This window comes from Schistocerca cancellata, chromosome 1, assembly GCF_023864275.1.
Source record: "Schistocerca cancellata isolate TAMUIC-IGC-003103 chromosome 1, iqSchCanc2.1, whole genome shotgun sequence".
NCBI lineage: Eukaryota > Metazoa > Arthropoda > Insecta > Orthoptera > Acrididae > Schistocerca > Schistocerca cancellata.
Window position 1 is genome coordinate 364,223,378 of NC_064626.1, and position 15,243 is coordinate 364,238,620.

General features: G+C 39.3%; 1 protein-coding gene across 1 annotated transcript in view; it reads left to right on the forward strand.

Moving 5' to 3' along the window:
• The window catches only part of LOC126174608 (RPII140-upstream gene protein), a 47,865-nt gene that overhangs the window by 12,812 nt on the left and 19,810 nt on the right, over positions 1-15,243 (forward strand). The window contains exons 2-4 of the mRNA XM_049921048.1: positions 8,875-9,040; positions 10,222-10,310; positions 10,558-10,691. Of these exons, the coding sequence (XP_049777005.1) occupies positions 8,875-9,040; positions 10,222-10,310; positions 10,558-10,691 (389 nt within the window). The remainder of the gene's footprint in view (positions 1-8,874; positions 9,041-10,221; positions 10,311-10,557; positions 10,692-15,243) is intronic.

Below are 15,243 nucleotides of genomic sequence, written 5' to 3' on the forward strand. Positions count from 1 at the left end.
GATATGGATGTAGAAGCTTGAACTAAAATTTCCTTCAAGACAAAGTGGAGCTTAATGCTTTTTACTATCTTCTAGCTGAGTACCCCAACTGAGCTCTACTTGTTCTGTTATCTTTGTTGCACTGTAAGAAACTACGCTCTAAGAAAACTTTAATGCATTCAATAAAGACTGTTCTAATTTGAACACAGCATTTGGGGGAATTTGAAGACAGGTTTGCTCTTATATCTATTGTGAGCATGTGTTCCTGAACACTGTATTAGAAGCAGTTGCATCTATGTTCAGATTCACAATATGGTAACAATATGCAGTGTCTGTATTCCACCAGACATGGGAAATACATCCCAAGATATAACGGGCCTTGTGGAACAGCTTCTCCCACCCTTATTAATTCTGGAGGACATAAATGTTGACAATCCACTGTTGGGTAGTTCAAATAAGTCTAGAAGACATAAAATAACAGGAAAATAAGGACAAAGCTCAACCTGTGCCTATAGAATTCTAGAGCTCCATCTCATTTTGGTACAATTCACGCCACATACTTTGCCATAGGCCTCACAAATTATAGTCCAACCCTCAAACATTTATTTCAATAGAGCACCAATGATGACCTATGCCACAACGCTAATTTTCTCATTTTTAATCCCTTTTGATCTAGCAACCAATAGAAAGTCCAATGTGATGGTTATTCAGAAAAGCAATTTGGCCAGCTTTCAGTATCAAAGTAATATTTGAAGTTAACCAGAAGAAGGGAACTGGTGATATTAGGGGAAAAAAAAAAAAAATGCATGACATGGAAGAGGGAATCCCAACGCCTTGGGTGCCATTTCATCAGTAACTTCTTCTGTGGTGGTCTAAGGAGATCACTACAGTCATCAAAGCCCATAGACAGGAGCCTCAGCGGTTCGAAAGTCCTCTTTCCACAGCAAATCTTTTTATCTTTAAAAGACTCTAAGTAAAGGCCCTATTTTAAAAAAGAACAGGATATAATGAATGCTGGGTGCAGTATATGTTATTAATGGTTGTCACACACAGCATTTTCACTATTGTGGGCTAAATATGGCCATATTTGTGTCCAATAGCTCTCTGCAATAGTTTACAGTATCCTTCTGCCATAGAGAAGCTCTTTGTGTTGCACTTAACTAAAACGTCCACTCCTAGAAATTTCCATTCCTCATTCCTCTCCAATAACTGCACAATGGTGTCTGACAATATATCACTTTGTACTCAACACCTGGAACTGCATAACTTTCCTTTCAATGAATGGGAGCTCCATTTGCACTGTCTCGAGACATGCCACCAGAGACAGACAGAATTCACTATCAAATGTTGAAAACATAAGCAGTGGTACCAAAATCTAGTTTCTTGAGGTCTTTAATAACATGTTGCGAGAAGGGCAATTTCCCTACCAGTGGTGGGAGAGTATAGTTTCCCCAGCCTTGAAAGGACCTGTGTCTTTTGAAAAAGTACAGATTGATTTGTCTCATGTACAAGATGTGTAAACTGCTACTGCTCAAAAGGTTGGTGAACTGATGACTCCTCTGATGTTTGAGAATTCTGTGTCAATATCAACCATCTTATACGGACCATAATTTGAGAGTCATTAATGTACCACCAACATTTAATCACAATATTATTTTATTTGCAGAAAGTGTACAAAACTACCTGTCACTATCGTATCCTTTCAGTAAGTGGAGATTCCAGAGTTGCTTACCAATATTTATCCTGAATGTTTTGCATTCCAATGGCTTTGTGTTTGAGTTGGAACATCCATCAGCAACCAATAACAAAAGAGAATGGAGGCCCCCAGCGATAAGTCTTGAGTGTCACCAATGTCACCCTTTTTGCAGTCACTATCAATGGAATCGTGTTCACAGTGGCTGCCTTGCTGTATGTGGATGACTTCTGTCTACTTCACAGCTCCAAATCAATGGGTACAGCTGAGCACCAGCTCCAGAGAGCCATTCGAAAGGCTCAAAATTGGGTGCTAAACAATGGCTCCCAGTTTTCCTCTGCGAAAACCTTCATTGTATATTTCTATAGCCTCTGAAGTATACACCCATATCCCAAACTTTACCCAGGTAATAAAATTTTAGAAGTGTTGATGTAATTTTGCTATCTAGGTCTTATTTGCGGTGAGAAACCAACTTGGTTAACACACATAAGTCATTTATTTACATCTACTACATCTACATCTATACTCGACAAACTACTCTGAGGTCCACGGCAGAGGGTATGTCTGATTGTACCAGTTACTAGGGTTTCTTCCCATTCCATTCAAGTATGGAGTGCAGGAAGAATGATTCTTTGAATGCTCCTCTGAGTGCAGTAATTTTTCTTATCTTATCCTCACGATCCGATACATAAGGGATTTTAGTATATTCTTAGAGTAATCATTTAAAACTGGTTCTTGAAACTTTGTTTATAGATTCTCTCTGAATAGTTTTGTCTATCTTCAAGTCTTCCAGTTTAGTTCCTGTAGTATATCTGTGATACTCTCCCACTGATCAAATGAACCCAGGACATTTGTGTTGCTCTTCTCTGTACACATTCAACAGCCCCTGTTAGTCCTATTTAGTAAGGGTCCCACACATTTGACCAATATTTTAGAACTGGTTGCTCAAGTGATTTGTAAGCAATCTTCTTTGTAGACTGATTGCACTTCCCCTGTATTCTACCACCTGCTTGACCCACAACTGAGCCTATGTGATGATTCCATTTCACATCTCTACAAAGTTTACTCCCACGCACTTGTAAGAGTTGGCCAAATCCGACAGTGACTTATTGATATTATAGTCATATAATACTACTGTTTTTCTTTTTTTTTGTGAAGTGCACAATTTTACATTTCTGAATATTTAAAGCAGTTTGCCAAACTTTGCACCACTGTAAAATCTTATCAAGATCAGACTGAATATTTATGCAGCTTCTTTCAGACAGTACTTCATCGTAGATAACTGAATCATGTGCAAAAAGTGAGAGGTTATTATTAATATTACCTACCAGATAACTGATATACAACATGAAGAGCAAGGATCCTAACACATTTCCCGCAAGGACATCTGAAGTAACTTCTACATCTGACGATGACTCTCCGTCCATGATTACATGCTGCATCCTTCCTACCAAGAAGTCCTCAATCCAGATACAAATTTCCTTTCATACACCATACGATCATACTTTTTACTATAAGTGTAGGTGTGGTACTGAGTCAAATGCTTTTCGGAAATCAAGAAGTACTACATCTACCCCTCTGCCTTGATCCAAAGCTTTCAGCATATCATGTGAGAAAAGTGTGAGTTGGATTTGACATCATCAGTGTCTTCCAAAACCTGCTGGTTGACATTGAGGAGGTCATTCTGTTCAAGATAGTTATGGTTCAACTCAGACAATGTTCTAGGATTCTACAACAAATCGATGTCAAGGATACTGGACAGTAGTTGTGTGGATCACTCCTACTACCCTTCTTGTAGAGTGGTGTGACCTGTGGTTTTTTTTTTTCCAAGAACTGGTCACAGTTTTTTGTTCAAGGGAGCTATGCTAGGTTAGAGTTAGAAGAGGGTCTAACTCAGTCGAAAATTCAATTTAAAATCTGATAGGGATTGTATTGGGCCCTAGAGCTTTGTTTGATGTTAATGATTTCAGCTGTTTCTCAATGCTACTGACACTAATACTTGTTTTGTTCATATTTCGAGTGGTACAAGGATTAAATTGGGGCAGTTGTCCAGAGTTTTCTTTAGTAAAGGAATATTTGAAAATTGAGTTCAGCTTTTGCTTTGCTACCCTCATTTTCAGTTGCTGTCTCATTCACTACAGGCTGGACACTAACTTTGGAACTGTATGAAAAAACTTGGCACTCTCTGATTCCTCAGAGGTATCTCCCACAGAGCTGCTTGTACAGTTCTCATATGACTATATAAACCCTTAATCCTCCCTTGTTTAGATTATGGTTATGGGTGCATAGTGTATGGATCCAAAAAACTATCAGTATTAAGCTTGCTAGATTGTGTTCATCATAACTGTATGAGGCAGCCACATGATCCTTTTGCACAAGCCCCATTGACAACTTTCTGGCAGAAACAGGCATACCACCATTGTGAGTCAGGTGTTAGGCAATAAAAATTTGGTAGAAGCCTAGCCACCCATGCCACCAGTTTTATTTGGCAATGTAGAATCTACACGCAACATTTCCAGAGCCAGTAGATCAAGTGGAATTTGACCAGAATTGTTAAGGAGTTATCTTCAGATTCCTCCATCCTACTGCTTACACAGATTCTCTCCTCTGACTTCTTCTTTGTAGCTCACCCAAAGGGCTGCCTTGACCTGGTCCGTGAACCTACAGGGAATACAGAACCTACATATGAGTATTTATTACAGTCCTTATTGAGTATCCTAATTCAGAAACCATGTGCACAAATGGCCATGAATTGCTCTTAGGAGCTGGAATGTGCGACCATGGACTGCTATCTGTACCAAATGCATGCAGTCTGTTCTCTGTGGAACTGACAACTAGCACCCAAACCTTATTATACATTAAAAGCCAAGGCGGTAAATAGTTGCTGTCAATAATAATCTGTAAATATGACTCCTTAGACTTTCCTCCGGGTTCTGTTAAATAGAAGGTTCTCAGATATACTACCAAAGTCTGTGATGTTTGATAGACTATGTGAGGATGACATCTGGATATGACACCACCTGGCTGAATATCTGAGAAGAGAGAAAAAAAAATTCTGTGATACCTCGTCAAGACAGTTGCTCAACATTATCAGGTGGCTCTGCTGGTGGTTACTATTGGTGACCAGTAATGGAATGTGTTGACATTGTGTTGGTCTTTTTATGGAGGCCTCATTCAAAAGTCATTCATGCACAACCAAGTTACTTACTGGTAGATGATGGTAGCGTGTCCAGAGCCCCATACCAGGAATCGAGCTGTGACCTGTGCATGTGTGGGGTCACTGATGATGCTGTTGAGTGTAGTGTGGACAGGAGTTAAACTAAAACTGGTAGTTAAGTGCATCCTCCACTATGCTGTGACACAGCTACCATCAGAAACTTTTGTATTCCTCTATGGCAATGCCATGTTTCAGGCTGTACTGAGTCCCTTTGTATAAGCCTAACAGTAACCCCAGCCTCCCCCTCCCCCCTCAGCCCCAGTTCTTCAAAGAATTGAAGTCTTATGTATAAAACAGCTTCAAATGTCTGATTACTTTACAAATGATTGACATTGTTGTTGGAGATCCGAAACCCTAATTATGCTAGTTTTATTAGTTTTGAGTTATTCACCCATTGACTATTTGAAGAGTCAAATCTAAAACTATCTGCAGAATGTTTTGTGAATATAGTTAGTAGTAAAGAAGTGATAAATTAAAACGTGCCTGATGCTGAAGTTTTGCTACATGAACAGTGAAAATGTAGTAAGTGATAAAGTTTTTTCCTGTTGTCATTTTGTGGGCATTGTCAGTGTAGAAAAGTGTCAAGTATGATTGTGAAATTGTGTGTGAAGTTTGCTAAAAGTTGCTAAATGCTCTCATTCTCAAATACTAGATGAATGTAGACTGCATAGTTTGAGAAGTGTGTATTATGGTGCCTCACACAGTTTCTAATATTAATAACTGACTTAGTGTGTTAAGCCTTTAATGCAAGACTCTCTCTTAATGAATAGATTATGACAGCATTTTAAATTTCTAAATTCTGTCAGGAATTATATGAAATACTAAAAAATCAGAAGCCATTTGATAGGCGACCTGCAACTGTATGTGGTGACTGTGTTAGCCATTCGCAATGTAGATCTGTCATATGAATATTATTGCCTTCATTATCACAAAGTTCCAGAAGCGAGAGACTGGTGATGTAATATTTATCGTCTCATACATTATGCACTCACCTGTGTTCAGTCAATGCTATATTATTGCAGATTTATATGATGTTGGCCTTTATTATGCCAGTTTTGCACTGTATGGTGTGTCTGGCCAATATGTCATTCCATACTGTTGCAGAATCTTTTGTATGTATAAATCTTTTTCCCTAAGGCTGAGAGTGTATTTGACAGGACCCAGTAAATTCATCAGTTTTGTAGGTTGACAAAAGCTACATCTAATATTATGTTTGTTGAGAACTCTTCTAATTTCTAAGGAAATGCTGAATATGTACAACAAGAAAGCTATGACAATGTGTGCCTCCATTTATTCATTTTATTCCCTTGGCTGGACTTGTTTTCATTGGAATGCACAATGAATTTATGCTTTGAAATATGTGTTTTGTCAAAAAATGCCTTTAGCTGTTCAAGTTCACCCAGCAGGCTATAAACAACTCTTGCTCTGTGAACCAGACTGCAAAATATGCAACTGCACTATGCTGTGTAGTGACATCTAGCCTTAAAATATGTATTGGCGTGAGTGGGTTTGCTATGCCCCATTGTTCTGTCAGCTTCCCTTTGTGCCAAAAGTTCCAGGAAGAGTAATATGCATCTTTTTCCATGTACATTGTAAACTGAATATTTGGAAGGAGCAAATTTAAATGTAGAAGAAACATGGGTAGTGTTTCTATTCCAAGAGTCTACACTGCAAATGTGTCATCTACATACTGTAAAAAGCAGGAAGCTTTTAAGGCTGATGAATGTCATGCTTTCTGTTCAAAGTTGTCCATTCAATAGATAGCTATCATGAGAGATAGAGAATTACCCATGGCCATCCGATCAATTTGCTCAAACTACCATTTACGGATGGTAAAAGACATAACTATCCCTTGTTTCTTCTGTGTCGGGTATGTGTCATCTAGAACTAATTTGCAAAGTGTATGTATTTTTATGAGTCTAGGAGCTCCAACAAAAATAAGCCAAGAAGAGTAATGCAACAACTGTAGACAGCTATGAGTTGTGCAACCAACTTTCAATGTGTGTGGGTGAATTTTCATTCTCTCTCTCTCTCTCTCTCTCTCTCTCTCTCTCTCTCTCTCTTTCTCTGTCTCTCATTTTTAAAACTCTTACATGTGGAACCATGTTCACATTTTCTTCCACAGTTTTTTTACTGCTGAGCTAATAGATCTCATTTGAGTATCTCGTGTGTCTTTTCTTGATTTACAATATTTAGATTGCAGATTCTGGGAAACATTGAGGGGTTAAATAGTAGGACTCTGATGATATTCCACATTTTTGTACTAACACATTATTTATTGCCAGAAATGGTACATTGCAATGCTGAGATGCTGGACTTTACATTGGAAATAGTCAAATTGATCTTGTTACATTACTTAAAAATTTCTGTGATTCTTTTTTCTGTAGATGGATATCAGGATGAATTTTTCAAAATTGTAACAGCCAATACTTCCTACAGTTATCAAATGCTGATTTCATGAATAACCTCTAATGTTTTCACTATCTGTGGTATTCTTAAGAATGGAGAATATTGGCAGGAATCAGTATCTTCATCCATGTTTATGTACCAACTAAGTTTGTTTGTTCCTATGCTTACATCCACAGAAATATTTTGGAAAATATGGTAGAAATAATGTGGGTATAAAGCTGTCATATATGGTCCACATTTTGAACAGAAAATAAATAAACTAATTTCCGAGGAGCTAAGTCCAAATCATCCTGTGACCATCATGACTGAAGGTTTCCATAGCACCTGTAAATCAGCAGAGGCAAACTCTTTGGTGGTTTCTTGTGTAAGAATTGGTTGTTTGCTGTCCCCATCCTCATCCAATGAACATAACCTTCCTTCCAGTTTTGAAAAAAAAATGATGGTTACTGGTCAGATAAAATAACCTGTACCGCATGTTACTAGATATTTAATTCACCAGTTTTTGTGACAGCTTGAAAAGTTATAAAATCTTCAAAGTGGAAATATCAATGATTTAGGAAAAGACAGATTGCTACTTGCCGTAAAGAAGATATGTTAAGTTTCAGACAGGCACAGTTAAAAGACACTTACATAAAGCTTTCGGCCACAGCCTTCATCAGTAAAAGAGAGAGACACACACCATTCATACACACAAGCAAGCACACCTCATGCCCACATGACCGCCTTCTCCAGCATATTGGGCCAGTGCAAGATGCTTGAGTTCGCAGTTATGTGGGCATGAGGTGTGCTTGCTTGTGTGTGTGAATGGTGTGTGTGTCTCTGTTTTCCTGATGAAGGTTGTGGCTGAAAGCTTGATGTAAATGTCTTTTAGTTGTGCCTGTTTGAAACTTAAGGTGTCTTCTTTATGGTAAGTAGCAATCTGTCTTTTCCTGTGTTGTTGGTACTGCTACATGGAGTTTGCATTGTTTCATACTGGAACATACTGGAAGCATGTAGACATCACAGTATACGCCTCTGAACTAACCTGAAGCTATTACACTATAAATCTCTTTTCCAAAGACTTATTTTTTGCTGATCTTATTAATTATGCATGAAATAACAACAATGTTATGGAAAAGGGTAGATTATCATATAGAGCGGAGTCGCAGGCATCCACAATAAAATGACTGCTACTCATTTTAGCTTTTTGTCAAAAGGATTTCTTCAGAAGTAGAATACACACACCATTGACACAAGCACAGCCCACACACGCATTACCACTGTCTCTGCCTCCTTACCCCACAAACAAATTCCTGTTCCCATCAGGTGGATTTACCAGTCAGTCCAGCTACAGAAGCCAGACAGTGGTAATGTATATGTCAGTTGTGCTTGTGTGAATGGTGTGTGTTTTCTACTTCAGAATAAGATAGTTTGACCAAAAGCTGAGATATATAACAGTCATTTCATTGTGCCTGTCTGGAGCTCAGCATCTTCTCTATGTGATGAGTAGCAATCTACCCTTTTCACAGTATTGTTGTTATTCTATCCTGGACTTTCCATTGTTTAGTTAAGCATGAAACTTCTTTTTATCTTTCAGTGAATTTGGAAACATCAGTCCAGAGGTATTTAGTGTTCTTCAGACTGCATTCTTTGGCTCCTTTCTAGGAGGTTGTTATGGAGGCTTCCTTTTTTCACGAAAAGCGTATGTGGAATTCATTGAACGCAATCAGGCCACATCATTTACAAGTCACTTAGAAGCAAAGGTAAGCTTTCTTTTTTAAACTGTGTTTGATGAATAACCTATATAAACCAATATGCTGTTGCTTTTTTTGCGTTGAAGGTTTATATTTGAAACAAATAAGTCTATTCTCATCTGGTTTTGCCTTGTAGGTATCTGTAACCTACTGAATGTCTGAAAACAAGTTCCCCCCAGCTCTTTCTTCTACCTCTTTTGTTAATGAGAAAAACCTCAGTGTCTGAGAAGTGCCGTCTTTTGTGTGTGTGTCGCTATCTGATAATTTTTTCTGTGTTCTGATATGTGGTTTTTGAATTTTATTAGGTGGCAAAGATGATACTAAATTATTTGTACAATATACAGTATGTACCATTTCTATCTGGTTAGTATGTACTTTTTATAGATATTTGAAGACAAGATATCATTTAGCAAACAGGAGAGACACTGGGAAGCAGATACACATATATTACAGGAAGAAAAATGCTTAGTATTTGGAGGAAGTTCTTTGATAGAGTTGACAAACAAATGTGACCCTCGCACTCACAGCTAATGTTGTCTTCCATATGCCTACCATCTAGTATTCGAGCCTACTAACTGTCATTTCTTACACTAACAAAGAAAGGGTTGTCTGTGAAAAAGCCAATCATATACTAACTTTACTGCAGCCATTTTAGAGCTTTCTCACTATTATGACCATAAAAAAATTATCTGATTGAATGAACTGTCATTGCTACATTATGGGCAAAGGCCAGTTGGACCACCTAGTTGAAGAGCATGCTACACAACACATTTGGCTGTCTTCAGTTGCTGCTTGACTTTCCCTGCAACCAGTCCAGCTGTTCTAAGTCTCTGCTAATGCTGCCACCCAGTTGCCTTTCCATCTATACCTATTCTCCTCCCCCCCCCCCCCCCCCCCCCGCCACCCCCCTTGTATTCCTCCTTGTGGGCTTCTTGCACACATATAATTCTTTCACCACAGCACCACCTTTACTCCCATTGTCCCATTCCTCCCTCCCCCCACTCCAACACTCCACACAGCCCCAATCTATCTTTATATGTGTCCATTTGCTGCTGAAAATCTCTCCCATATTCCATCCTGGATTGTCTGTCAATGCTATAAATAATTACTTGTTTTGTGTTAACAGTTATAGGGTCTTGCGCAAGAATTTATTGTATTGGCATAATCTTATAGTTCTGGTATTATTACAGAGGCAGTTACAGAACCATGTAACAGTTAATTTTGCAAAAGGTGCACTAAAATGGGCTTGGCGTGTTGGATTTTTTAGCAGTTCATATGTGTAAGTATTTTGATGGATTTATTACATTTCTTATTAAGTATTAAAGAATTTTACTTAACATTAAGGTCCTTCATTGCAACCACTTCACTTTTCTTCCTTTCTAGTGTATGATTTTTGTAGATGTCTCGATATGATATACTGAAGTTTTTAATGTATGATCATGTCTGTTAGAAGAAAATAGGTAAATAATTCTAACATGTAAACAGAAGCTCCATACTATCACATGTTACAATGTTCTACTGTCTAGGTTGCTTTCCACAATGTTCCAAACATACCGGGGAGAGTCACGCCTAGTTGATTATGTAGCTGCTGGTGGAATTACAGGAGCTTGCTACAGGTTACATCTTGGTGTCCGTGGTTTGCTGGTTGGAGGATTACTAGGTAGGATTTTATGAAATTTTTGTTTGTTTTTAGAATGCACCAATATTATTTACAAATGCTGTTTGGTATGTTGTTAAATATTAGTTTGCAGGTGATTATATTTTTTTGTGTTTGCAGTAGGCATAAATACTCTGTAAATATAATTATTGTAGTAGAAAGTGCAAAAGACTAATATGATAATTGGAGATTACTTGTTGTTGTTGTGGTCTTCAGTCCTGAGACTGGTTTGATGCAGCTCTCCATGCTACTCTATCCTGTGCAAGCTTCTTCATCTCCCAGTACCTACTGCAACCTACATCCTTCTGAATCTGCTTAGTGTATTCATCTCTTGGTCTCCCCCTACGATTTTTACCCTCCACGCTGCCCTCCAATACTAAATTGGTGATCCCTTGATGCCTCAGAACATGTCCTACCAGCCGATCCCTTCTTCTGGTCAAGTTGTGCCACAAACTTCTCTTCTCCCCAATCCTATTCAATACTTCCTCATTAGTTATGTGATCTACCCATCTAATCTTCAACATTCTTCTGTAGCACCACATTTCGAAAGCTTCTATTCTCTTCTTGTCCAAACTATTTACCGTCCATGTTTCACTTCCATACATGGCTACACTCCATACAAATACTTTCAGAAATGACTTCCTGACACTTAAATCTATACTCGATGTTAACAAATTTCTCTTCTTCAGAAACGCTTTCCTTGCCATTGCCAGTCTACATTTTATACCCTCTCTACTTCGACCATCATCAGTTATTTTGCTACCCAAATAGCAAAACTCCTTTACTACTTCAAGGGTCTCATTTCCTAATCTAATACCCTCAACATCAACCGAATTAATTCGACTACATTCCATTATCCTCGTTTTGCTTTGTTGATGTTCATCTTATATCCTCCCTTCAAGACACCATCCATTCCGTTCAACTGCTCTTCCAAGTCCTTTGCTATCTCTGACAGAATTACAATGTCATCGGCAAACCTCAACGTTTTTATTTCTTCTCCATGGATTTTAATACCTACTCGGAATTTTTCTTTTGTTTCCTTTACTGCTTGCTCAATAGACAGATTGAATAACATCGGGGAGAGGCTACAACCCTGTCTTACTCCCTTCCCAACCACTGCTTCCCTTCCATGTCCCTTGACTCTTATAACTGCCATCTGGTTTCTGTACAAATTGTAAATAGCCTTTCGCTCCCTGTATTTTACCCCTGCCACCTTTAGAATTTGAAAGAGAGTATTCCAGTCAACATTGTCAAAAGCTTTCTCTAAGTCTACAAATGCTAGGAATGTAGGTTTGCCTTTCCTTAATCTATTTTCTAAGATAAGTCGTAAGGTCAGTATTGCCTCACGTGTTCCAGTATTTCTACGGAATCCAAACTGATCTTTCCCGAGGTCGGCTTCTACTAGTTTTTCCATTCGTCTGTAAAGAATTCGTGTTAGTATTTTGCAGCTGTGGCTTATTAAACTGATTGTTCGGTAATTTTCACATCTGTCAACACCTGCTTTCTTTGGGATTGGAATTATTATATTCTTCTTGAAGTCTGAGGATATTTCGCCTGTTTCATACATCTTGCTCACCAGATGGTAGAGTTTTGTCAGGACTGGCTCTCCCAAGGCCGTCAGTAGTTCCAATGGAATGTTGTCTACTCCGGGGGCCTTGTTTCGATTCAGGTCTTTCAGTGCTCTGTCAAACTCTTCACGCAGTATCGTATCTCCCATTTCATCTTCATCTACATCCTCTTCCATTTCCATAAAATTGTCCCCAAGTGCATCGCCCTTGTATAGGCCCTCTATATACTCCTTCCACCTTTCTGCTTTCCCTTCTTTGCTTAGAACTGGGTTCCCATCTGAGCTCTTGATGTTCATACAAGTGGTTCTCTTATCTCCAAAGGTCTCTTTAATGTTCCTGTAGGCAGTATCTATCTTACCCCTAGTGAGATAAGCCTCTACATCCTTACATTTGTCCTCTAGCCATCCCTGCTTAGCCATTTTGCACTTCCTGACGATCTCATTTTTGAGACGTTTGTATTGCTTTTTGCCTGCTTCATTTACTGCATTTTTATATTTTCTCCTTTCATCAATTAAATTCAATATTTCTTCTGTTACCCAAGGATTTCTACTAGCCCTCGTCTTTTTACCTACTTTATCCTCTGCTGCCTTCACTACTTCATCCCTCAAAGCTACCCATTCTTCTTCTACTGTATTTCTTTCCCCCATTCCTGTCAATTGTTCCCTTATGCTCTCCCTGAAACTCTGTACAACCTCTGGTTCTTTCAGTTTATCTAGGTCCCATCTCCTTAAATTCCCACCTTTTTGCAGTTTCTTCAGTTTTAATCTACAGGTCATAACCAATAGATTGTGGTCAGAGTCCACATCTGCCCCTGGAAATGTCTTACAATTTAAAACCTGGTTCCTAAATCTCTGTCTTACCATTATATAATCTATCTGATACCTTTTAGTATCTCCAGGGGTCTTCCATGTATACAACTTTCTATCATGATTCTTAAACCAAGTGTTAGCTATGATTAAGTTGTGCTCTGTGCAAAATTCTACCAGGCGGCTTCCTCTCTCATTTCTTAGCCCCAATCCATATTCACCTACTACGTTTCCTTCCCTCCCTTTTCCTACACTCGAATTCCAGTCACCCATGACTATTAAATTTTCGTCACCCTTCACTATCTGAATAATTTCTTTTATTTCATCATACATTTCTTCAATTTCTTCGTCATCTGCAGAGCTAGTTGGCATATAAACTTGTACTACTGTAGTAGGTGTGGGCTTCGTATCTATCTTGGCCACAATAATGCGTTCACTATGCTGTTTGTAGTAGCTTACCCGCATTCCTATTTTCCTATTCATTATTAAACCTACTCCTGCATTACCCCTATTTGACTTTGTGTTTATAACCCTGTAGTCACCTGACCAGTAGTCTTGTTCCTCCTGCCACTGAACTTCACTAATTCCCACTATATCTAACTTTAACCTATCCATTTCCCTTTTTAAATTTTCTAACCTACCTGCCCGATTAAGGGATCTGACATTCCACGCTTAGATTACTTATCATATATATATATATTCCCTAAGGTAAGTGTTTCCGCTCCCGGGACTGGAATGACTCCTTACCCTCTCCCTTAAAACCCACATCCTTTCGTCTTTCCCTCTCCTTCCCTCTTTCCTGATGAGACAACAGTTTGTTGCGAAAGCTTGAATTTTGTGTGTACATGTGTTCGTTTGTGTGTCTGTCGACCTGCCAGCACTTTCATTTGGTAAGTCACATCATCTTTGATTTTAGGTATATATCTATATATATATATATATGAATATAATAGAGGGAAACATTCCACGTGGGAAAAATATATCTAAAAAGAAAGATGATGAGACTTACCAAACAAAAGCGGTGGCAGGTCGATAGAAACACAAACAAACACAAAATTCAAGCTTTCGCAACCAACGGTTGCCTCATCAGGAGAGAGGGAAGGAGAGGGAAAGACGAAAGGATTTGGGTTTTAAGGGAGAGGGTAAGGAGTCATTCCAATCCCGGGAGCGGAAAGACTTACCTTAGGGGGAAAAAGGGACGGGTATACACTCGTGCGCACACACACATATCCATCCGCATATACACAGACACAAGCAGACATTTGTAAAGGCCTTTACCATCCTTGTAACCATTAATGCCACTTCCTTATACACAAATATTCCGCATGTCCAGGGCCTCGCTGCGATGGAGCACTTCCTTTCACGCCGATCACCTGCCGCCCTACCTAAAACCTCTTTCCTCATTACCTTAGCCAGCTTCATCCTGACCCACAACTTCTTCACTTTTGAAGGGCAGACATACCAACAATTAAAGGGAACAGCCATGGGTACCAGGATGGCCCCCTCGTACGCCAACCTATTCATGGGTCGCTTAGAGGAAGCCTTCTTGGTTACCCAGGCCTGCCAACCCAAAGTTTGGTACAGATTTATTGATGACATTTTCATGATCTGGACTCACAGTGAAGAAGAACTCCAGAATTTACTCTCCAACCTCAACTCCTTTGGTTCCATCAGATTCACCTGGTCCTACTCTAAATCCCATGCCACTTTCCTTGACGTTGACCTCCATCTGTCCAGTGGCCAGCTTCACACGCCCGTCCACATCAAACCCACCAACAAGCAACAGTACCTCCATTATGACAGCTGCCACCCATTCCACATCAAACGGTCCCTTCCCTACAGCCTAGGTCTTCGTGGCAAACGAATCTGCTCCAGTCCGGAATCCTTGAACCATTACACCAACAACCTGAAAACAGCTTTCGCATCCCGTAACTACCCTCCCGACCTGGTACAGAAGCAAATAACCAGAGCCACTTCCTCATCTCCTCAAACCCGGAACCTTCCACAGAAGAACCCCAAAAGTGCACCACTTGTGACAGGATACTTTCCGGGACTGATCAGATTCTGAATGTGGCTCTCCAGCAGGGATACGACTTCCTCAAATCCTGCCCTGAAATGAGATCCATCCTTCATGGAATCCTCTCCACTCCACCAAGAGTGTCTTTCCGCCGTCCACCTAAC